This window comes from Alligator mississippiensis, chromosome 15 (genome assembly GCF_030867095.1).
Source record: "Alligator mississippiensis isolate rAllMis1 chromosome 15, rAllMis1, whole genome shotgun sequence".
NCBI lineage: Eukaryota > Metazoa > Chordata > Crocodylia > Alligatoridae > Alligator > Alligator mississippiensis.
The window spans coordinates 26,438,162-26,462,677 of NC_081838.1; the positions used below are offsets into that span (position 1 = coordinate 26,438,162).

The window sequence follows — 24,516 nt, forward strand, 5'->3', positions numbered from 1 at the left end:
TCATTGTGTCCAATCCCCTGCCCCTGGCCGAGGTCAGATGACCGCAGCCAGGTGACTGTGAAGCCTCCTCTTGAAGACTTCCAAGTTAGGTGATAGTACCGCCTCTCTTGGATGCCCATTCCAGACTCTGGCCACCCTTACTGTAAAAAAAATTCTTCCTAATGTCTAACCTATAGCTACTTTCCACTAGTTTGCACCCATGATTCCTAGTTACTCCCTGGGGCACTCTGGTAAACCGTGCATCACCAATTCCCTGCTGTCCTCCTCTGATAAACTTATAGGCAGCTACAAGGTTACTCCTCAGCTGTCTTTTGTAAAGGCTGAAGAGATCCAGATCTCTCAACTTCTCCTTGTAGAGTCTTTCACGGCAACCACTAATCATGTGAGTGGCCTCCTCTGAACCCTCTCCAGATTCTCCATGTCCCTCTCGAAATGTGGTGCCCAAAACTGGACACAGTGCTCCAACTGTGGCCTCACTAATGCCGCACAGAGGGGGAGCAGCACCTCCCTCGATCTGTTGGCCATGCATCTGTTAATGCACAACAAGGTGCGATTGGATTTGTTGATTGCCTTTACACTGCCGGCTCATGTTCATCTTGGAGTCAACTATGACTCCAAGATCTCTCTCAGACACTGAGCTGCTGAGGAGGTCATCTCCAACCTGTAGGTGCGGTGGGGATTCCTCCTTCCTAGGTGGAGTACCTTACATTTGTCTTCGTTCAATTTCATCCTATTTCATTCCGCCAATTGATCTAACCTGTCCAGGTTGGCCTGTATCTGTTCCCTGCCCTGATGATGATTCACTCTCATTGACCACCACCCACTAGGTCCAACCTCAAAGCCAATTCCCCAGCCATTGGACTAGGATGTAGCCGAGACCACAGTCAACCAATTTTTTCATGAGCAGATCTTGGGACACCAGATCAAAAGCTGTTTTAGAGTCCAGATATATGATGTCAAGCTCTTCTCCCTTGTCCAGGTGATGTATTACCTGGTCATAGTTTCATAGTTGGTTGGGTCAGAAGGGACCTGAGCAGATCATCAAGTCCGACCCCCTGCCATGGGCAGGAAAGGATGCTGGGGTCAAATGACCCCAGCAAGGTGATTATCAAGCCTCCTTTTGAAGACCCCCAGGGTAGGAGCAAGCACCATTTCCCTTGGGATTTGGTTCCAGATCCTAGCCGCACTGACTGTGAAGTAGTGCCTCCCAGTGTCCAGCCTGAACCTACTCTCACTCAGTTTATGGCTGTTATTCCTAGTTACTCTTGGTAGTGCTCAGGGGAACAGGGTCTCTCCCGTTCCCTGCTAGTCCCCCTTGGTAAGTTTATAGACGGCAACCAGATCCCCTCTCAGCCTTCTCTTGTGGAGGCTGAACAGGCTCAGGTCCTGTAGCCTCCCCTCATAGGCCCTGCCCTGCTGCCCCCTGGTCATGTGAGTGGCTCTCCTCCGGACCCTCTCCATGCTGTCCACATCCTGCCTGAAGTGCGGGGCCCAGAACTGGACACAGTACTCCAACTGCGGCCTGACCAATTTCACATAGGGAGGATCACCTCCTTGGACCTGCTTGTGATGCATCTGTGGATATGTGACAAGGTGTGGTTAGCCTTACTGACTGCGTCCTCACATTGGCGGCTCATGTTCATCTTGGAGTCAATAATGACTCCAAGATCCGTTTCTGCCTCTGCACTGACGAGAAGGGAGTTCCCCAGCCTGTAGGTCTGCTGCTGGTTCTTCCTCACCAGGTGCAGCACCTTGCACTTGTCAGTGCTGAAACCCATCCTATAGAAGGAGGTGAGATTGGTCAGGCAAGACCTACCTGCAACACACCTGTGCTGGCTATCCCTCAGGATGTTGCCATCAGCCAGCTTGTCAAAAATGGTCTCTGATAATCTTTTCCAAAATCTTCGCAGAGATTGAGGTCAGGCTGATTGGCCTGTAGTTCCTCAAATCTACTTTCCAGCCTTTCTTGAAGATGGGCATCACATTGTCTTTCTTCCAGTCTTCAGACACTTCACCTGAGCACCATGAGTTCACGAAGATACTTGCCAGTGGTTGGGCTATGATGCCTGCTAGCTCCTTAATTACCTTGGGCTGCAAACTGTCAGGAGCAGCTGACTTGAAGATGTCCAGCCTCTGAAGGTCAACACTGATGGAGGGTATAAATTCACCCCCACCCTGGCCATCCCACATCATGTTAGGCAGGGCTGGTGAAAAACTGCATAAAATACCCATTAAGCAGTTTGACTTTTTCCTGAGTGTCGGTTGTCAGTTGTCCCATTTGGCTTAGCAGGGGTCTAATGTTACCTTTTGCTTTTCTTCTGATTTCCCACATACCTGAAAAAGGATGTTTTATTGTCCTTGATACATGTGGCCAGTTGGAGGTTTTACACACCCTTAGGTCCAGCTGGTCCCATGGCACCATGTGTAACAGGGACTCAGACAAGAGCCCTATTACTAAGAAGATCGGGTCAAGCTGACCCAACGGTGAACCCGGCCAGGTGGGCTTTGCACACCTGGGGCATGACGAAGGTGATTAGCGAGCCAAGTGAGGCATAAAACTGGCAGCGGGAGACAGACTGATTGCCTTCGGGCACCAGAAGAAGAAATAAGGAGCGACGGAGCTCCAGGGAAAAAGAAGAAGACTTACCGGCAATCTGGATGAACTCCGGGAGACGCGAAGCCCTGAGGTGTGCGGCAAGTTAGCAGTGAAGAGGATCACCTTGCCAAGAATCCTGTCGGCGTTGGATCCCTGAGGGATCCGTCGCAGGGTAGCCGTGAAAGAGCCGTTTTTTGCTGGGAAACCCTGCTGTGCCGTCATGGCAGGTGAGTCTAAAGGAGAGTTGGGGATAAGAGTAACTATACTGCTCACAAAGTGGTGCATTGGCCGGGAACGCTGTCCACTATCCCGGGGATAACCTCCAGCAAATACTGGAAGCATGGAGTCCATGGGTACTCAAATGCCAACTGCCCGACAGCAGGTGCATAATATTACTTTGTGACTTGTACAAGGACAACAAGCTCAGCTAAAGGAGATGGTGTGAGTATGAACCCAAGAAGCAGAAGCATGAATTTGATTCTTCTCCCACCAGTAAGATCTATGTGAGAAAATTGAGACTCAACAGATGGCGCTTGGGAGAGAAGGTGATGGAGCTAGATTAGCTCGCATGTCTCCAGACGATGACGTGGAAGCTAACAAAGTCCTACAGACCACACCTACCTGAAGAAGGCAGATCTACCGTATCAACCTACTCTGGAAATAGCACCACTGAGCCAGACGGCTGATGAGAAGTGAATGAATTAGATGATGGGGAAATAGCGATACCCCAGAGCCCCACAGGGTCACACCGAGGACCAGAAATTGATAACCAATTAGATACCAAACAACGAGATCCTAAGGCCCCGATCCCAGAATCCCAGGAGGTGTTCCGAGAGGTACCCGGTGTAGCGAGGGGTGTCAGTCACCAGACCCTATTGTAAGTGTGCTGCAGCTAGGACTCCTACCTACCCCTCCTATGGAAATTGGTTACTGGATGAATGAGGGTCCTTGAGACATAATGGTAGCAGGCCTAAAAATATCTCCTGCTCAATGACCAGACCATCAACTCAACAACTGGACCACTGCCTTGCATTGAGTCTCCCTGAAACCACAGACCTACTCCCAGGACCCAATATTTGAAAGATAAAGATCCTCCAAGAAACCAGCACATTTTGCCCACTGCAGTCACAGGTATGCAACCCCTGTAAAAGGGGTGGTAGAGTGTGACATTCTTGGGACGTCCTCTCCATTTGGACTAGCACTACGCCACACCACCTATCCACCCAGAGGCCCTGCTGGCAACCCTCTGTGAGTGTGTGTGGGAACCAATAACTTTATGGTCTGTATATTGTGTTGCCTGTGTAATAAAACAGGCCCCTGAGCTGGTCTTTGTCTTGCTGCAGGCTCCCCACTCAATCCCCACTCTCTTTGCCCCCGCCTCTGACCAAACCTCATGTCTAACTCCATCCCTCTGTCCTCTGTTCCTCTGCTCCCCGTCCTGGCTCTCTGCCACTTTTGACCCCCGTCCCAGCTCTCCCTCTACATCCTGGTTTCTCTGCCAGCTTCCTGCTCCCCCGGCTCACCTCTGATCCATCACCTCCACCCTCCCGACCTCCCCACTCTGCTCTGTCACCTCCACCGTCCTGACCTCCCAGTATCTCTACCAGCTTCCTGCTCCCCCGGCTCACCGCTGCTCCATCACCTCCACCGTCCTGACCTCCCAGTTTCTCTCCTAGCTTCCTACTCACCACTGCTCCCCCACCTCCCAGCTTTTGGCTTTCTTTCCTTGGCTCTTATCTGGCTCCACCTCCTGACTCTCTACCCTGGCTTCCCCCGCCGCTTCTATGGCTTCGCTGCCACCACTCTCCCAGCTCCACGCTGGCTCTCCCAGTCCCGTCTCCACCGCCTCCTCTGCCCACGGCCCCAAGTACCCCCTAGTCACCAAGCACCCCAGTTACCCCAAGCACCCCCAAATGTTAACACAGCCACGGCAGTGCGTGTTTGTGAAACGTGTATGTGTGTGCGAACCCGTAATGTATGTGTAGTTTGTGTTTGTGTATATCTTGTGTCTTGCCCTTCTGCCTAACAGTGCAATACTGAGATCCAGAGTGTTGATGTCACATGTGTCAAGTCAACATTGTAATATTTGCACCTACATGAAGCCCACTCAAAACCCCTATGGTTTCTTCCTGCCCCTCTCCGCTCCCGCTCAGTTGCGGGCCACTATTTTGAAGGATTTTCTTACAGATCTTCCCTAATTGATTGGGTTCTCTGCCAGCTGGAGGGTGAGAGATTTACTAAGGCAGTGCACTGTATCCCACGTGTATGTCGGCCCTGTGCCAAGGACACTGCCCAACTGCGGGTGGACCATAGAGTTCACATCCACTGCCTCCAAAGCAGCATAACCTTCAACAGTAGATCCCAGTTTGTCTCCTGGTTTGGGCGCAAGGTCTTGAACCTTTGGGGTTTGGGGCTCTTCTTGAATGGGCACGTCATCCACTGATGAACAGCCAAAGCAAGAGAGCCAGCCAGGTGTTGGCCTTGTTTGAACATTGGGGGGGTGTGTGTGTGTGTGTGTGTGTGTGTGTGTGTGTACACGACTTGTACAAAAGCACTGGCTGAATTAGTCCTGATCAGTGAAAGTATCTAACGCATGAGCTCCTTATATAAGCAGAAAACTTGACACGTTGGCCACATGAACACTCCAAGGAGGAGATGGCTGCACAAGGTGGAGATTAGTGCAATACCTGGTTGGAAGAGAACAGCCAGGTCAAGATGTGGAGCAAGGCTGCAGTACAGGATGGCTCAAGATATTCCAGATATTTGGGGAATGTAATAAGTAAAAAAGTGTATAAAGCATGCTAGAAAGCATAGGATGTATGTATTGGCCTAGGGGAGCCTACATGGTGTTGTGGTGATACCGTGTCACGGGCATAAATGTACTAATACCTTGTCTGTCAGATCACAGCAGTGGTTGGGTCATGGCTTCTAGACAATAAACATGCCTGAGCCTTTGCCACAGATCCTAGCCTGTGGTGGGTCTATAAGACGGGATTGGCATTAGCATCTCCTGGGTGACTTTATGACAGAACCACAGCTGCGGAGACTTCAACACTGAGCACACATCAGTAATGCTTAGTAAGGGCAGCGATGCTGACACCAGGTACTAGAGCAGGATTTCTGCTGCTACCTCATTTTCCAACAAGACAACAGGGTCCCAATACCAGTGCTCACAGAGTTAAGTCATAGAGTCATAGAGAAGTAGGTCTGGAAGGGATGTCCTGAGCTCATCTAGTCCAACTCCCTTCCTGAAGTAGGGTCACTCCTATCTAAACCATCCCAGACAACCATAATCCAAACTCTACATCAGACTGCCCTAACCCTGATGCAACATACACCTAACACCTGAACCTGTCTTGGGTAAGGCAGGGGAAGCACAGCAGATAAAGTCCTATAAAATGTTGTCAACATGTGTTCATGAGATGTCAGGTAGAGGTGCTTGCCCCACACTACAGAGGATGGGAAAGCTGCCATAGTCCACATGGATCTGACCACAGTGTAAAATCCCTTCCTGACCCCAAGCATGGCGACTGGCCTGACCCTGAGCAGAGGGGCAAGACCCCCTAGCCAGGAAACTCCAGCTTTGCTCCTAGCAGGAGCAATGGCACGTGGCAGTTGAAGTCTCCAGCTTTAGCTGGAGCCAACACCCAATGCCTCTGACACATATAGCAGAAAAAGGAGGGGAGGGCTGGGGGTGAGAGCAACCAGCAGAGCCCAGAAGCCAGGGAAGTAGCCAAGGTAGAGCATAGGCATGGCTCTGCCGAGATCATCCCCAACCAGTGACTGTCCAACCTCTTCTCGAACACCTCCAGGGATGGAGAGTCCACAGCTTCCCTCAGCAGTCTATTCCACTGCCTCACTATTCTCACAACGCAGAAGGTTTTCCTGATATCCAATATACACTTACTTTGCTTCCATTTCAAGCCATTGGTCCACATGCATCTGCTTTGATCAAGAGAGAAAAGGTTCCTTCCCTCTTCTCTATGGCAGCCTGTCACAGGCTTCAGGCTTTCTGCCCACCGGTTAGCCACCCGGTAACAAACCACCCACCTAAGGGGCCCCAGCTGGCTCAGGCAATCGGTCTAGGATGAGGAGAAGTTGTCTGGCTGGGCAGAAATAAAGAGGCAGGAAGCAGAAGTGAAGGGTGGAGCTAGAGAGAGGAATGGTCCTGTGGAGAGTGAGGACTTCTCCAAGGAAGAGGGAGGATTTCAGGGTGAGAACTAACCCATGCCTGTAGGTGTTCATTCTGGGTTGTCTGATATTTTCAGTGGAGCTCTGTAGTACAGAAGAGCCTAGACCAGGGCTTTAAAGCCTGTCTTGTGGGGCCCAGAGAAAGACTATGTTGCTGGGACCAGATTTTAAACATGTTTATTGTGGACAGCTTCTGCTGTCGGCCGAGCCCTGCGGAGCAGAGGAACCTAGAGCATCAAAGCCTCTATTGCTGGGCCAAGGAAATGACAGTGTTGCTGGGACCAGATTAAAGCAGTGGTTTAAAGGGTTCAAGGACAGGTTTCAGCCTGAGGGCAGCTAAGCAGACCCTTTCCCCTACAGCTGCCGTTCGGCCAGATGTCCCGCCATTTGGTGCTTGTGTTTTTGATTATTGCTCCCGAGGTGCAGCACCTGGCATTTTTCACTCTTGATCTTTATCCTGTTAGCCCCAGGATAGACAGGCTGGTCTTTATCTTTGCCTTCTTGTTTTTGTCCCTGCAGGTTCTTGCTATCTCCCAGTATGCATCCTTGGTGACCTACCTGTTCTTCCCTTGCCAATTGCTTTCCTTTTGCATGGGAGGCATTTTAGAAGCTCCTTGTGCAGCCACGTTTGGTTTCTTGCTGTTCTTCTTGTGCTTCCCTTGCATTGGGACGTTTCTTGTTGGGCTTCCAACACTGTGCCCCTTAGCTCCCAGCCCTCCTGGGTGCCTTTCTCCTTCAATCTGTCTTCCCATGATACCAAGCTTATTATCAACTTAAGCCAAATGAAATCCAGCTTTTGGAAATCTAGCGTCCTACTCTTCCTGAGCTCGTGCTCTCCCCGTCCCAGGAGCTGCAATTCTAGCGTATCAGGATTGCTTCCTCCCACGTCACCCATCACCTTCACATTCTCCACCAGTTCTTCCCTGCTCGTCAGGACAAGGTGCAGCATAGATGATCCCCCCCCCAGTATCCTCCACTTTCTGGAGCAGAGAGTTGTCCTGGACATGATTTGGGAACTGGTTTGACAGTTGGTGTTTGGCTGCATTGGTCCTTGTTATGTTCAGGCAGAATCCTTCCCAGTTTCCTGCACGGGTTTCTTCCTGTATCACAAAATGAGAATGCCCCAAAACACACAGTGTATTTTTTTTACTCATACTGCCTTGTTAATCAAGTCTTCTTGTATCATCAGACTCAGCCCCTTTTTGTAGTATTGGCAGTGATTGAGGAAGAGCGCTCACCGATCCACCAACCATTGCCTTTTGAACAGACCCTTCCCTTGGTCTCTGTCATCCTCTCCCTGGGCTACCAGGCCCCTTGGTCTCTCACACGGACCCTTCTCTGGGTTCTCAGACCCTGCTCTCACTTTCTCCTGGTTGATCTCGGGGTTTCTGAACCCTTCTGGTCCCACTCTCCCTTCCTTTTCTGTCAGGGTGTTGTCCCTTATCCTTTCCTCTTGATGGGGTGACCCACAAGGCATTGGGAGCTGAGGCTTTTGGGCGCCTCATGCTTACCTTTCTCTGGGGTGACAATGCATGGCATTTCATGGAGGCTGCCCCACCACATGCAGCCCCACCACACTGGCCAGACCCAGTAGGATGCAGTTTCAGGTCTTACCTAGGACCAATATCTAGGCTGTTGCACTTTAAAAAGAGTTTTTAGACCTAGTGCTCTAAGAATTGACACAACACTCGGTTGATTAATAGCAGAAAGGCTTGCTTTAATAACTACCAACAAGCTATAAACCTAAATGGCAGACAAGACTCTTTCCCAATATAAAATGAGCTATTCTAGAAAGTCCTAGTACGTGTTAAGCTGCAGCTGTGTTTTCTCACCAGTGCAGGTATAGCGGACAGCCCCTTTGTACACGTCCCTTCTGGGCATTGATATAACACAAGCCGTTTCTTTCCTGCAAACCACCCCCCCACCCCATTTTGTGCATTTCTTTTCCTTCCCAGTATCGGCAGAGACCTAGCACACTCATTGCTTGGGTGTGGCAAGGCTCAGAGCAAGCCAGAAAAACCAAAGAACTAAAATATCCACTGCAAAGACTGTAAATATATCCTGTGCTAGCCTAACTCACTTACTGTCCCCAGTAGCCTTTGATCCTCACTACTTCAGCACGCATTTTTATATTTCATCCGTCTCAGCTTTACCATGGCATTCTGTATTTTATGTTTTATACTTTTAAACCCTTAAGGAAAGTACTCCCTGTAGAGCGAAGTAACACCCTAGACCAGGGGCGGGAATTGTTTTGGGGCGGGGGGCTGCTTACCCAGTTTTGACAAGCTGTTGAGTGCTGCATGGTTAGGCCCCACCCTGCCCCAACAGGTGCCTCACCCCTGGTCACCCTCTTGGGACCAGTGTCCTAATGTCTTGGAACCAATGTCTCAGGGCCAGTGCTGGCAGGGCCCAGAGTGGGGAGCAGTCTGGCAGGGGTCTGTGGAGCCAGGCTGGGCTGCACCAGCAAGGAGAGGGGGGAACTGGCCTGGCTCCACAGAGACCCTGCTGACCAGGACCCTGTACCCCTGCTGCCCTGCTCTGGGCCCTGCTGGCACTGGTCCTGGGGCATGGGTGCGGGTGCCATGTTCCCGCTGGCTCCTGCGTCCAGTCACACCCAGCGCCCCCCGAGCCCCGCGATACAGGCGGAGTCAGTGCGTGGCCCTGACCCCCTGCTCACCAGCAGGGAGGGAGCTGGTGCTGAGTGCGGGAAAAGCGGCCTCTCCCCTGCCCGTGGCTGGCGCTCCCTGCTGCAGCTGCTGCCAGCCTGCATGGGGCTGCCTCTGCCTGCTCAGGACAGCCCCGCACGGGCTGCGAGTGGCTGCAGCAGGGAGCGCCAGCCAAGGGGCAGGAGAGGGCTGCTTTTTCCAGGGCTCCTTCCCTGCCCAGGGTCCTCCCCTGCTCTCCCCTGCCCCTTTACCTGAGCTTCCTGCTCTCGTGCAGCCAAATGGTCCCAGGCCAGAAGCCCCTGCAGGGGCTTCCAGCTGGGGGGGCAGGGCTGAGCGGGCCCTGCTGTTGCAGGAGCCCGCCGGGGCTTCCTCAGGGTCCTACTGCCTCTGGATCCTGTCACTTTTGACAGGAACCAAGGACAGATAAATATTAATTTTCTAAATTTTTAGGGGCCCCGCAGGTCAGATAGAATGGCCTTAGGGGCCGGATGTGGCCCACAGGCCATATTATACCCACCCCTGCCCTAGACCATTGTTAAAAACTGCATTGAAATTGTAACTGTAAAGTGATGAAATCTGCTGTATTGGGTGGTCCCTTGAATGAAAGACAAACAAGTACCTCTAGCTGTTAATTGACAATAGCCTAGCCACGTACCATTACAAAACTCTGCTCTACAAGCCATTTTAAACTAATCAAGCCAAGGACCTGATTCCTGGAACTGAGCACTCACAGTATGGACTATTCCTGTCAGCCATGACAATACAGCCATTAAGTCAATAAGTCAAGGGTGACCTCCCAAAAGTTCAGGTACCAACAGACAGAGACCACTGTGACTAACAACTGTGAGGTACTACTCAAGACCCATGTGGGTCAGTGACCTCCAGACTGGATAGCCAACATGAGGCTGGGGGATCACACAGGTCTGCCAGAAAGGGATAAAAGGCAGTGAAGCATGACTCTTGGTGTCACCCTCTCATCCAGCACTGACCTACTGAGACAGGAGGACAAGCAGGTGACCCCTTTCTGGAGAAGACATCGCCTTGAAGGAAGCTGACCATCAGCAACAGACTCCAGGGCCTCAGATAGGTAGATATACTGATGCCAGGGCTCTCACAATCACTACAGCAGCTACGCTACACTGTACTACATCAGATTAAATGAATTAGTGCGTGTGTGTGTATATGCGCTGAAGTGCCCAGTACACCCATAACTCAAAGTTTGCATTTATGATTGTATTAGTAACTTCACATCCCGTCCAATAAACTAGAATTTATTATGATCCCATGAGTTGGTCCTTAGTTCCCTGCCTGTGTTGGCTACATTTCCAGTCTTGCAGCCCTCACTCGTAGGCTGAGCGCACTATGGCTTCTTGATCTTCCCTGGACTGCATACCTGGCTAACCATACTGTCTTGCTATGTATGCTCTTTTAATTGTATAGCTTCAAAGCATTTTTCCTTGATGGTTGGCCGATTTTATAGTCTGAACATAACAGGGAGGAAGAGGGTGACCATCCTCTTACAATTGTTAAATTGCTTGGCTCCTGTTTTTGGATTTGTCACTCTCAGAACTGTTCTCATGTCCAGACATTTCGGGGTAGGCCAGTTGTCTCCTCATCGCAGAGCCTGGGCCTGGCTGAGACAGGACAGCGAGTGGGGGCTGTGGAAAGGGGCCGCTGTAGGTCCCGAGCCTGCAGCCGTTGCCCCGTCTGTGAGGAAAAGGATCTTGTGCCCCAGCTCAGAGCCGTGCCCCCACAACCAGTGTCCCAGGTAGCTGCACGAGGCTGGGAGGGAATTATTCCCCCTTCTCCCCTGCTTTCTGCTTCATGTGTCAGGGGTTTTTAAGCCTCACCCAGAGGCTCTGGGTGCTGACTGCAGCCCAGGTTTGGGATGGGGACAGGGCTGTGCCAGTGGTCTTGCTGGGAGCAACCCCGTAGGGTCCTGGTACAGGGCCTTGCCCCTGCACTCAGGCTCAGCCCAGCACTGCACTGGAGGCAGTAGCAGGACACTGGTGGCCACAACCCCACTCTGACAGGAAGGGCTCTCAGGACCCTGGTCCTTGGGAACTGACCTGTTAATTATTCAGATTCACTTGAAAAAGATCATCATCCAGCAGCCATGAATGCACGGAGCTTATGAAGCCAGAGGCTGACGCACTGTTGGCCTGTGCATGTGCATCGACATAGGGTGTGGGGGGTAAGCTGAGGAGGCCCCAGTCATTCCAGCCACATCTCTAGAGCCTGCCCCTATGTCTGCCCCCTGCTCCCCAACTGGGAATAACTGCATTGGAAAAGGAGGTTTTTGCTAAAATGGACACAACGATACGTTCATGAGTGGTGCTGGGATGTGATGATTCCCCCCACATAAACCCACAGCAGAGCCCTGGGCTTCCATAGGGGCTTCAGCACACCGTAGTTTTATCACAATGGGGTTTGTGCCCCAGCTTTACAAGTTGTGCTCACAGGGCCAGAGCTGAGGCCCGTTGGGCTCTTTGCATGCACTGGGCAAGCGTAGGGTAAACGGCTCTCTGCAACGAGCAGTGGGAGCGAGGTTCATCCTTATCACTATTGGTTAAAGGTGATAATGAAGGGCCTCATAATGAAAGGTCTCCAGGCCGCAGAGGGAGGCCAGATCTTGTCTTGGGCAGGTGCTGCACAGGACCACCCTGTGCCCTGGTGCACTGGGACTGCACGGCTTCACAGGCAGGGCCTTCTTCAAATGCTGCAGCCCAGCAACATGGGTCTGGGTGATAGACCTGCACCCAGGTGTGGAGACAGCCGCATCCACGTTCCTCCTGAGCTCCTCTTAGGCTCAGTTGCTTTGTCGCCAGCACCGGGAGTTGTGTTTTGGGGTCATGGGAAGAGTGAGTTGGCTGTTCTTGGCCTCCCACAATGTGCATTCCAGCTCAGATACGCTGTGTGTGGAGGCTGCAGCGGGACCCACTGGGCCTCAAATGCCATTGTTTTGGGCTCCTGCTTCCAGCAAAGGGAAGAGTTGTTTGGGGAACACACACATGCACAGACAAACACAGAATCCAGGTGTCCAGGACACATGTACCCACCCACACACACACACACAACCCAGGCATCTGGGACATACACATGGACACACATGCATACACACACACACAACTTAGAACCCACGCATCCAGAACATGCACACTAGTGCACACACACACAACCACAACCCAGCTGTCTGTAACAGACACATGCATGCATGCATACACACCCAGAGGGGCTGGGACACACACACTCTCATACACACACTCAGTTGGTACCATATACTTAAAAAAAAAAAAATTCCTGTCTGCTTTATCTATAACATGCGAATTGTTAGGCTTCCTAACGACCTCTGTTCTGCTCCTTATGCCCACAGGTTCAGTGTTACGTTTCCTATTCTCTCACTCTTTAAATTATTTGCATCTTTAATTTTGGGCTGCAAATATTTATTGCGCAGGCTGTTTTATATGATTTTACATATATTAATGTTGGTATCACCTTACTACTTTGTGAAGTGATAATGAAGAACAATGTATTATGATTAATTCATTAAATGAATGATTAATGCATTAAGTAAGCATGTAAGTATATAAAATATACATTAATATACTCATTAAGCAATAGATGTGTTTTAATAGGTTGGTAATTTTGATCATTTTATTTCAAAGTATTAGTTAAAAGGCAGCGGGTGGTGCCTGTGGCCCAGACTGGGGATGGGGCTGTGCCAATGCTCCTGGTGGGACCAAGCCCACATGGTTGTGGCTAGAGTGTCTTGCCCTGGTGTTCAGGCTCAGCCCAATCCCTGCACCTGGCGTCAGGCAGGAATCTGAACCCCGTGGTCAGATTTGTACAGGCTGGGGGGGGGGTCTGCGCCTTCCTCTGCGGTGGGCAATGTTGCCCTCATCCTTGGGTCTCTTGGGCAGATCGCAACGACCCTGGCAGAAGCAGGACACCCGCAGCAACTGCCCCGTCTTACCTGATGCAGACTCGGGTGCTCTGCCTTGTGGTTGTGTGACACAGTTGACTGCGTAACTTGAGGATTAAATTAGACATGGATTTCTATGGCCTTGTTTGGATAAGGGATGACCTGCTTCCAGCGGGGGTTGCACCCAGACGTCCTTCAGAGATCCCTTCCTGTGCTACGGCTCTACGATGCCATGACTTAATTCCTATGCTACTTTTAGCTAATTTCTCACTGCATGTGATTGTGCAATTGGAAGAGACGTGCAGCCAGACACAGAAACAGAATTTAATCTGTAAGAGACTTCAGGGACAGCAGCACCGTTGTCCACTATTTTTCACTGTTGGGTCGTACAAAGCACTCAAGTAGCGCATCGATGCACTGAACCCTTTTCTTTCATGTATTGATTCTAGAGGCTTTAAAAGAGCTCTTACACTGGGAGAGGCAACACGGCCACACAGGGGTGAAGAAGACGCAAAACCACTGGAGCCCATGTGGCATTGCATAGTTTCAAGAGACATCGCATCCCCCACCTGAAAGATGGGAGTCCAAAATCCAACCAAGCCAGTGGAAATTCTCCAACTGGAGATGAGAGCATCAGGTGTCATTGGCCTGAGCAGTACTTACCTCTTGCTAATATTAAAGAAATATTTCATTATAAAAGGAAGAGGTGCCATTTACCACTTGGGGAAAGCCTCGGGTGCTCTCTGGGATGAGGTGAGCACTGACGAACTGTAAGAGTTTCTATTTAAAAAAGCACTGGGAAACATAAAAGAGTTTCTCTTTAATAAAGCATGAGTTTGGACGCTGGTTTTATAGAGTTGAAGCATACACTTGCTTGAGGCCATCACATTGGGGAGCACCAGTGCAACAAATCTGTTGTGCTGCTAAAACTATGGAGGAAGAAATATTTTGTAAGCACCCGATGCTTTTGTTTCCATGCCGGGTCTCTGTGAAATCTCTTCTGGACGTGGAAGACATGTACGAAGTAGGCCCCACCCCAGGCACCCAGGGAAAGGCAAAGCTGGCTTCAGGGATGTGACCAAAATTGGACTAATCGAATAGCATGTCTTAACAAGCTCCTGGGTTTGGGTTGAGCGCAAAGGGCCCAAGCAGATCACAGTGTAGGCAGAATCCATGGGGCCCGTGAGGCAGTCTTGAGTGTGGACAAGAGCCCCCCTGAGGCCCTGTATCTGCTGCTCGCCACTTGGCCCCTGCCATGCCATCACAGCCCCCTCTTCCCCTAGCACCCCGACCCTGCAACCTATGCCATGCCCCCTACCCCCGTGGCAGCTTCTCTTGTACTCCGAGCACCGTTCCATCGTGCCCCCTTGCACTGCCCCCCCTGGGGGGCAGACTCCCACCCTCAGGGACTGAGTGGGCAGGGCGGGTGGTGTTAGGAGGGTCTCATGCTGTTACTGCCCCTCTCCCCTGGGGGGCATTTTTTCCTGATGGGGATAGCTGCAGTAGGAGCCAAGCAGCAGAGAGACTGACATTTTCTATGCTGATCCCACGCTGCCCATCCCCAGCCCAGGGAGAGGCAGGACCTGCCATGTGCTCTCATGCCGTAAGCTGCACCCATGCCTCGATGTCCCAGAGAAGTCTCCCAGCTCGCTGAGGGAGGAACATGTGCGAGCAAAGCCCTGAGTGGGACCGATTCCTGCCCCCCATAGCTGGGACCAGCCCCTGGATCATGCTGAAACCACAGGGCTGGGAAACCCGGAGTCCTCTGTCTTGGAAGGGGCTCTGGTCCCTGGGTCTCTCCCATTGCCCAGTTTCGGAGATGAGGTACTGGCCTGGGCTGTGGATACCACGTACTGTTCTGGGGCCTTTACCAGAGAGGCTGGGAGTGATGAACAATGGGGCACGGGGAGCAGCAGGCACCCACAGAGGCACTTTTGGGATCAAACCCTGCTGAATTCAGCTGGGGGACATGGTGGCAGGTTACATGCAGTCACCATGAGCCGTTACCATATTTACTCAATTTTAAGAACCAGGGAGAAAAACTTAGAATCTCAGAATCGAGTACGAGGGCAGTTGTGGGGCAGGGGGCTGCTCTGACATGGGATCCAGCCCCTACCTAGGGCTGGAGCCGCAGCTGCTGCCTATCCCCCTGCACCCAGCCATCTCCTCCTGATGCAGCTTCTGTCCCCCCTCCCCCTGTCCCCAGCTTACTTTTGCCCCATGCCAGCAGGCTCCATTGCCCACGCAGCCTGGGGCATCCAGTCCAGCCCCAGTCCAGCCCTGTCATTGCAACACACAGTCTGCACTGCTGCTGCAGGTTGGGGCCATGAATACGACTCTCCCATAATTAGATTCGATACCTGGAAAATTATAACCAGGGATCCTGGTTTCCCTGATAAAAAAGAAATCACAAATTCTCTGATAAACCCCCCAAAACCAGTTATTAAAATTAAAGGCCCCCCCAGCCCTCCCCCCAGTGCTCCTGGTGCCCCTCACTCTTCCCCCACAACCCCCCCAGCCCTGCTCTTGCCCCTCACTTTCCCCACAACAGCCCCCCAGCCCTACTGGTGGTCCTCAGTTCCTCCCACAGCCTCCCTGGCCCTGCTTGTGCCCCTTGCCCCCCACAACAGCTCCCCCAGCCCTGCTTGTGCCTCTTGATCCCCCCCCACAGCCTTGCTAGTACCTCCAGCTGCCAGGGCTACAGACCCGGGTCCACAGCCCCCTGCCCCTGCTCCCCCCTGCTGCCTGCTGCAGGCTCAGGCAGGGTGGCTCCCCACCACCACACGCACTCCCGGGGGCCAGGAGGGGACCCATGCAACCAGATTTGTGTGTGGGGCAGGTTGAGGGCTTGAGCTCCAGCCCTGTTTCCATCCCGTGGGGCCTCTGCAGTCCCGCAGGCATGACCCCGCGCACCTGGGAACAGCGGGGCTGCATGGGGATCACTGCTGCTGCCCTGATGTGCCTCCTGCACCTGCCACTGCATTCAGGGGTGCAGCCCCACGCACAGGAAGCACATCACTGGGGCAGTGCTGGGCGAGCAGTGGTGAGATCTCCCTGCGGCTCCTCTGTCCCCAGCCAAGTTGGGTCGTGGGGGAGGGAAGCAGGCTGGCAGGGGACAGTAGGCTAAAAGGTAAAATCCACATTTTCTCTGATAAAAATGGGAAATCTGTAGTTTTCTCTGTTTTCCTGTGGGAAACGGAAAACCCGGAACCCTGATTATAACACAATATATTTTTCCACCTACGGCATCTAATTATGGAAGGGAGGAGGTCGCCTTAAATTCAAGTCAATATGGTATGAGGGGGTAAAAAGGAGGTTCAGCAAACACTTCCCTAAGCTAACTCCCTGCAGCTCAGAAGCTCCTCATTGAAGCCCAGGGTCTGCCTGCTGGGTCTGGCACCACCTCGGGAGGGATCAGGGCAGGGAAAATGTCTTCCTGCACCTGGTGCATGGGTGGGACGGGCACAGCCCTGGTGGGTGCTGAGAGTGGAGGTGCCCCCAATGCCCTCTCCCGACCACAGGCAGAACTACACTGGCTCCCAGGGGTGGAGGAGCTGCTCCCGTATATGGATGCGTCGATGCTGTGTCAGGCGGCCAGCCTCAATGAAGCCCTTCCCGCAGATGGGGCAGCAGAAGGGGCGCTCCCCTGAGTGAATGCGCTGGTGCCGGGCCAGGTCAGGGCGGCGCACGAAGCACTTGCCACACTCCTCGCAGCGGTGCGGCCGCTCTCCCGAATGGAACTTGCGGTGGTTGGAGAGGCCGGCAGGCTGGGCAAAGCTCTTGCCACACTGGGTGCAGCGGTACTGCTTCTCCCCTGAGTGGATCTTGCGGTGGGTGGCCAAGGCATCTGAGAGGGCGAAGCTCTTGCCGCAGTCGGGGCAGCGGTGTGGCTTCTCGCCCGAGTGGAACTTGCGGTGGGAGGCCAGGCCGGCACGCTGCGTGAAGCGCTTCCCGCAGTCAGTGCAGCGGTATAGCTTCTCCAGTGAGTGGATCTTGCGGTGCGATGCCAGTGTGTCGGAGCGAGCAAAGCTCCGGCCACACTCAGCACAGCCGTAGGGCTTCTCGCCCGAGTGCACCTTGCGGTGGATGGCCAGGTCGTAGGGCCGGGTGAAGCTCTTCCCACAGTCAGGGCAGCCGTGCGGCTTCTCCCCAGTGTGCAGCCGGTCATGCAGCGCCAAGCGCGACGGGCAGTCAAAGAGCTTCCCACACTTGGGGCAGGGGTGGCGCTTGGGATTGGTCTTGGAAGCCAGGTCCTGCTTTCCCCTAGGGGCCTCGCCCATGGGCCCTTCCTCAGCTCTGTCCAGGGTCCTGGCACCTGCTGAGTGGGCAACAGAAGCCACAGGTTGGCCCTGGCGCTGCTGGCAGAGGGAAGACACTGCTCCTCTCCCCTCCTGGCGAGTGTGTGCTATGACCATGGGCTGGGTCCTCAACACCAGCACAGGCACCAGCACCAGCCCAGCCTGGGTCCTTTCTTGAGCATATTAACCAGGCACCAAGAACCCCTTCTGGCCTCAGTGCATGAGCAAGTAGAGAGAAGGCAGAGGCAGAGTCCCACGGCTCTTGCCAACAGGCTCCCATGGCCATGAAGCTGTAGAGATGCCCCAGTGACTCTGACTGCACCTCAGAGCTTGTATGGACATTGCTTCCTTGGGGAGATTCACCAGAGACCCTGGTGCATTGCCAGGATCCAGATTTTACATAGGCGGGGGTTATGGATTATGGAAAGAAAAGACTGGAAAGGCCTGGCCCCTTTCAGGGCACAACATTTGGGGCTGGCAGGGACCTACGGCCAGAAATGGAGCCTGGGGGAGAGTGGGAAGACAATGCTGTAAGCTCCCTACCCACTTCAGCTTTGCAGCAGACTCCAGCCACGTACGCCTGAGTAGGCCAAGTGACTAGATATGGGGAGAGGCCAGGAGAGATCAAAGATCCCCCTGCAGAAGAGAGCAGGGGTCAGTTAGGCTGTGAAGGCTGGATGATCCCTGCCCATTAAAGGGAAGATGCCCCAGTTTCCTGCCCAAGGGCCTTCCTTTGGCACAGGGGCATGGGCACCTGAGACAGTATACACTCGGGGAGCCAATGGGCAGAGAGTCCGGTCAAGTGGTAAGACCCTGCCATTGGGTCCCCTCACCCTCTGCTGTGAGCAGAGGCAGGACACCTCCCAAATCACCTCTTTTTTCCCAGCAAGACATGGTAGGTGAGTGGGATTGGAAGGTTTCTGAGTGGGTCGGGGATGACAGAAGGGACTGTAATGTAGCAGAGGAGCCCTCCACCAGAGTCCTGGCCCAGGAACCATGGGAGAAGAAGGGAAAAAGCAGAGCCACCTTCTTCAGGGTGCAGGAGGGTTTCTAGGGGGGCCCTGGAAGCTGTGCCATTCGAGAACCAATCCCCATCCAAATGCTCCAGTTTTCCCTGATGGACGGTGCCTCTTGCTGCTGGGAAGGACAGTGCCTCACCTGCTTCCGGGGAAGAGCTTGGTCTGGGGAACCAGCCTGAGGTGCTTTCATCGGCTGAGTCCCAGGTCTCATCTGTGCCGGGGGAGCCTGCAATGGGACGGAGGCCAAATGTTAATTATACAAGAGCAAGCCAGATGTGGCTGAGAGCTTGTTTCCTAAAGACCCGAACAACCTGAGGTTAGAAAGGGGTCACAGTGGGCAGCAGAGGAGGCGTAATGGGGCTCAGTCACCGACCAGGCCCAAAAAGGACAAAGGAGCTTCCTGTTGGGTGCTGCTCTCCCAGCACCAGCACAGCCCCAGCCCGTCCCAGAGGGCAGAGACCCAGAGCCCCAGGCTCTGGCGTGGCACATTACCTGATGCTTGGCAGGGCTGGGCCTGGTCTTTGCGGATGCGAGGTGGCTCGCCCCGAGGCCCCAGGCTCCCGCTCCATCCGGCCTCCCTCTGGGGCCCATGCAAAGGCTGGGGTTGCGGGTGCTCCAGGCAGGAGTCAAGAGGCTCCCACAATGCCCCCCCCGGCACCATCTTGTCTGACGCTGCCTCCTCAACCTTCACACACACTGTGACCTGGCGACAAGACAACCATGTCATTGGGGACCTGGCAGAGATGGGGGTGGGAGGGAAAATCCGCAAATCCAGGGAGACGTGGACAGCAGGATCGGGGATCAGGGTGAAACACTCTCACCTGCAGCTTCTCGTCCTCCTCCGCCTGCCCCAGCTGGAACCCCTCAGCCAGCGTCACAGCCTCGGCGCAGGTCTCTACACCGCGCCCCCACTCCCAGCTCTGCATCTCCTGGGGCAAGATGGCCAGGAACTGCTCCAGCACCACCAGCTCCAGGATCTGCTCCTTGCTGCGGTGCTGGGGCTCCAGCCAGCGCTGGCAGAGCTCTTGTAGACGGCTGCAAACCTCCCGCGGCCCCTCGGCCTCCTGGTAGCAGAAGCTGCGGAAGCTCTGGCGCCGTGCCTCCAGGGTGGGAGAGTCATCCCCTGACACCAGCTCCAGTGGTTGTTGGGGAACCGGGACCGGCACAGTTTCAGCAGAGAATGGTGGGTCCTGTGCCACCTCCCAGCCTTGGACTGGCTCCTCCTGCAGCTCCTGCTTGATCTGCTGGGGTGTTGCCCATCTCAAGGACCTCCTGCTGGTCCCTCCTTGAACGACACCCAAGACTTTCTCCTTGGCTCTTGCTCCAGGTGCAGGGGCTACTGGGTCCCCTTCCTCTGTCTTCAGCAGGGCTGGGAGAGGCAGGCTGGGGGCTGGCATGGGTGCAGGCCCTAGCTCAGCAGCCATGTTCTCTGCAGGGGAGGCTTCAGCCCAGTGTGGGGCCTGTGCTCTCGTTGTCTCTCCACTCGCTCCTGGACCCTGTAAGCAGCGTCTGTCCCCTGTCGGCAGCGTCTGTCCCCTGGCCCACCTACAGGGACGGTGACAACATGGAATTTGGGGGCTGACAAGGGACCCAGGATCATGATGTGCTACTGACACACCCAACTCACCCACACAGAGGGGCTGACCCCTGCCAACCCTGACACAGGTTGTGGGTAGGCGGCCAGCTTCCATAATACTCTCCCTAGGTCCATCCTCATAGGAGGCCTTAGGGAGCAGCCCTGGGGAGGGTCCTGGGTGTCTGCCACCCCACATATGATCCCCACCCCCTATAGCTTCACACACACCATACCCAACAGGTATCACACGTGGCTCCCAGCCCGCCTCCCCAAAACATCTCATCCACAACCCCAGTGGCCCACCACCCCAGAGCCCGATTCCTGCACAGGATCCATGCACAGCATCCAGCATCATGTCACACAATCCACCCTCTAGTACAGCCCCAAAGCCCAGCCTTGCCAGTACAACCCTACAGTCTATGCCTCCACGACCCCACTGTAGTGACAGGAGAGAGAATTTAGAGACACTCCCTTTCTTAGAAGACCATGAAAGTTGGGAATACGGAGAGAGCCCCTCAGTTAGGGTAGTCAGTTATTGCCAGATGAAGGGTTGGCAGAGGCTGCCCACTGCTCCACAAATAAAGTGTATTGTTTAGTTCTTCTAATAGAAGCATAGAAAATGAGGGTTGGAAGGGACACATCTAGTCCAACCCCCTGCTCAAAGCAGGACCAGCCCCAACTACATCATCCCAGCCAAGGCTTTGTCTACCTGGGTCTTAAAAACTTCCAAGGATGGAGCTTCCACCACCTCTAGGGGTGACCTGTCCTACTGCTTTACAACGCTCCTTGTGAGAAAGTTCTTCCTGTCCTCATGTGCAAGGCAGAAGGAGCTGTGAAGGGCCCAGCTGCAGAGCTGAATACTTCAAAAAGAGTTGCCCATACATGAAAGAGGGTGGCCCAAAAGAGCCACCTAGCAGAAGGGATTTGTGGGTAAGAAGCCACCTTACAAGGTGCAATTTTCTACATGCAAAGAAAGTGAGCAAAGGAGCAGATGAAAAGCAACATGCCCCAAACCCTGGGCTGCATCTGGGAAGCTCTGCTTGCACTGCAACGAGTGCCTAAAACCTAAAAACCTCACATGCATGCAGGTGACAGCATCCCACAATTTTAGATAGACAGGGCTGCATCAAGCACTGCCAAGGAGAGGGACTGGCTTCTGCCAGTAGCAGTGGAAGGAACAACGGGAAGTTAATACTGAACCAGAGCAGGAACACAGAAATATTAAACCTGAGGCCAAAAGTGAGTCCAGCAAAATAATGGGCTATCCCAGGGCATATCTCCCAGTGAAATGGAGATGCATGAGAAACCTCCAGTATAAAAAGAAAAAAGAAAATAAGATATGTGAACGCCCATTCGCTGTGGGAGGTGACACCGAGGGAGGTTGCAGCAATTCGAAACCTGGTGAGAAACTGAATCGAGTTAAGCGTGTGCTTGCAGTGCAAGAAGACAAGGCATCTGGGTCTCTGGATGATCCTCTTGACCACGGGTGGGCAAAATGAGGCCCGGATGTGGCCTGCCAGGCCATTCTACCTGGCCTGCGGGGCCCCTGAAATTTTTAGAAAATTAATATTTATCTGCCCCTGCCTGGCTGTCATGTGGCCCTTGATGGCTTGCCAAAACTCAGTAAGCAGCCCTCCGCCTGAAATAATTGCCCGCCCCTGCTCTTGACCATCACCGTCCAAATCAGGACCACACCGGCTGCTTTCCTCTCTCTCTGCATGTAGCACTACCCTAACTCCAACCCTAACCCTTCAGCTGTTCCAGAGCACAAGAAGCACCCACGTGTTTCCGGGGAGAAACGTACAGAGGGGAACAAAAGCCAGCACTACGCACAGGGAGAGGAAAGCAGCCGGAGTGGTCTGCAGCTCATTAACGCTGTGCTCTGTGCCAGGGCTCTGAAGCTAATGAACTCTGGGCTGCATGCAAAAGCCCAGCCACGGAAAGCGTGAGTCCACTGGATCCCAAGTGGACCTGGAGGAGAAGGTCCCACCCAAAAGCAAACCAGGACCTGGATCGGATGTTTCATTGGTTCAAGGCATAAAGCCACGTTGTTGAGCACTCCTCCCTCGTGGCGTGCTAGTGTTTATCAAACCGGGCCAAGGCTACGCCCAAATCCCTCCCTTCTCTTGCAGTCTCTGCATCCACTGGTGGCCCCCTCCCAGGGCACGCAGCTGCCCCCATCCCCGGGCTCAGCCCCAGTGCAACAGGACCTGCTGCAGCCCGTGTCCCAAAGCCAGGCACAGGGAATTGCGGCCGTCTCTATCTGTAACCGCCCTTACCCATGCTTCACTGCCCTGCACGGACTCAGACTGCCCCCCTTGGTCTCTAGCACTGCTCCTGTCCTGCAGATAGCCCCTCCCTTGCCCAGCACGGCTGGTACCCCACAACCCCAACCCTGCAGCAGAGGGTGCCGCCTCCCACCCAGCAGCCAGGGCCCACTCCCCGCTCCCTGGATACCCAGAGCCCTAGGCAGGCACTGGTGTGGTTGGTGCCAGTGCAATGAGGTAGGAAGTTCCCGTGCACCCAGACCCACTGGTCTGTGACCACCTTCACCTTGCCCGGGACCCCAACGCTGTGGGATGAACCCTGTCACTGCTGCAGCACTGCCTGCCAGAAATTGCAGAACACCTCCCTGCCATACAAAAGCCCAGAACCAGCCCTTCAGTTTGGGGGCACATGCCGGGTGGAAGATAAGTAGCAATGGGCAGGGGGTGCGGGGCTCCATGTGGGGAGCTCCACTTCCCACGGACAGACCTGCTTGGCATGGCATCACGGAGTCTGGACAGCACCAGCCGGTCCCCAGAGCCAGGGTGGGCTGGTGCCTGGGCTGGGGAGTGCAGGGGTCATGTCATCCCAGCCTGGGCAGGAGCAGGCCTCTCCCCCCTGAGAGCTACAGGGGGAGTTGGGGATGGAGGGAAAAGGAGGTGCAAAGAGACAACCAGCGTTGCTGAGGGTCCCTAAGGAGACAGTGAGCTGGGGAGGGGGAAGGGGGGGTATCTGTGGGCAGCATGGTCCAGCGCTTGACCACTTGCAGCATCAGAAACTTCCTCCTCCTCTCCCACCTCAGCTTCCCAGGCTGCAGCCTGTGCCCACTGCCCCTAGTCCAGAAAAGCCCATCTCTGCTCCGTACAATCGCCCTTTGGGTATTTGAAGGCGGTTATTAACCCCCCGCTTCTCTTCTCCAGACAAAGTTACCCCTGGTCTTGCCAGGACAGAGCCAGGGCAGGGTCCCGGGGCTTGGTGGGGGACGGGACCCATTGTGCAGCCGGGATCTCAGCAGCCGGAGCTGGAGAAGAGGGACAAGGGGCGGCAGCGTGACACCGTCCTGACTCCCGTCCCTGCTCTACCTTTCTGCTGCCCCCAAAGCTACGGGTGATGGGCCCTTGGTGGCCCCTGCTGCCATCGTGGGGCTTAGGCCTCTGCTGGGCTGCGGCCCAGGCCCCTGCACAGCTTTGCACAGCGCTTCTTAGAGGGTCCTGCCTCCGCTCGGGGTCACACTAACACGCCCATGTGGGATCCCCCCACCCCAGTCCCACTGGTATGGGCTATGGGGGTTCTAACTTCCTCTGCCACCCGGCCTCTGCCAGGGGTCTTTGGGGGGCATTTTAACAACCCCCGCATGGCAGGACTGGGGTCCACATTGCCGGCAGGGGAGGGGGGTGCTTCGGGGTCTGGGGTAATGCGCCCCATAGCTGCACAGCAGCCTCCAGCCCCTGAAGGGGGGTCCCAAAGACTAAACGTGTGAGGTCCCTTCCAGCCCAGATGTCATATCATTGCGAAGACCGAGGGGGGGGGGGGGGTATTTAATAGCTGTCTTCAACTCCCGGGCAAAGAGGATGGAGCTGGGCTGCTCTCAACGGTGGCAGGTGACAGAGCACGGAGCAATGGGCTCGGGCTACAGCAGGGTAAGCTGAGGCCTGGGCCGAGGAAGGCGTCTCAGGAGCCCGGCAGGGCTGCGGCTCCGCCCTGGGAGGTTCCCAAGCCCGGCAGGGAGGTGCTGAGCTCCGCCGGGACCGCAGCCTCCGGGTCCCCCCGCCCGGCCCGGCCCGGCCCGGCCCCCGCCCGGCCTCGCCCGGCCCCGCTCACCGCCGGCGGCTCCGGGCTCTCAGGGAAGCAGGAGGAAGAGGCGGGACGGGAAGGGGCCGCGGCTCAGCCCAGCTCCTCCCCGGAACACCGCCCGCCTCGGCCGGGCCGCGGGTCGGGGTGCGGGCAGGGCAGGGCCGGGGCGCGGGCGGGGCGCGGGCGGGG

At 54.6% G+C, this 24,516-nt stretch overlaps 1 protein-coding gene across 1 annotated transcript; it reads right to left on the minus strand.

Moving 5' to 3' along the window:
* Window positions 1-16,013: 16,013 nt before the first annotated feature.
* Window positions 16,014-24,486, minus strand: LOC102570621 (zinc finger protein 397). Its single transcript, XM_059718938.1, has 5 exons — window positions 24,355-24,486; window positions 19,514-20,237; window positions 19,185-19,395; window positions 18,832-18,918; window positions 16,014-17,690 (listed from the first exon to the last, which is right to left on the minus strand). The coding sequence occupies exons 2-5, from the start codon at window positions 20,114-20,116 to the stop codon at window positions 16,903-16,905; spliced, it is 1,689 nt and encodes a 562-aa protein (XP_059574921.1). The 5' UTR covers window positions 20,117-20,237; window positions 24,355-24,486; the 3' UTR covers window positions 16,014-16,902.
* Between the last annotated feature and the right edge of the window lie 30 nt (window positions 24,487-24,516).

Excerpts from the sequence above, each read along its gene's own strand:
- LOC102570621 (XM_059718938.1), bottom strand. The coding sequence starts at position 20,116 with ATGGCTGCTGAGCTAGGGCCTGCACCCATGCCAGCCCCCAGCCTGCCT. Across the intron at positions 19,396-19,513 it reads AGGAGGACGAGAAGCTGCAG|GTCACAGTGTGTGTGAAGGT; the intron begins GTGAGAGTGTTT and ends TCTTGTCGCCAG. Across the intron at positions 18,919-19,184 it reads CCAGCCCTGCCAAGCATCAG|GCTCCCCCGGCACAGATGAG; the intron begins GTAATGTGCCAC and ends GTCCCATTGCAG.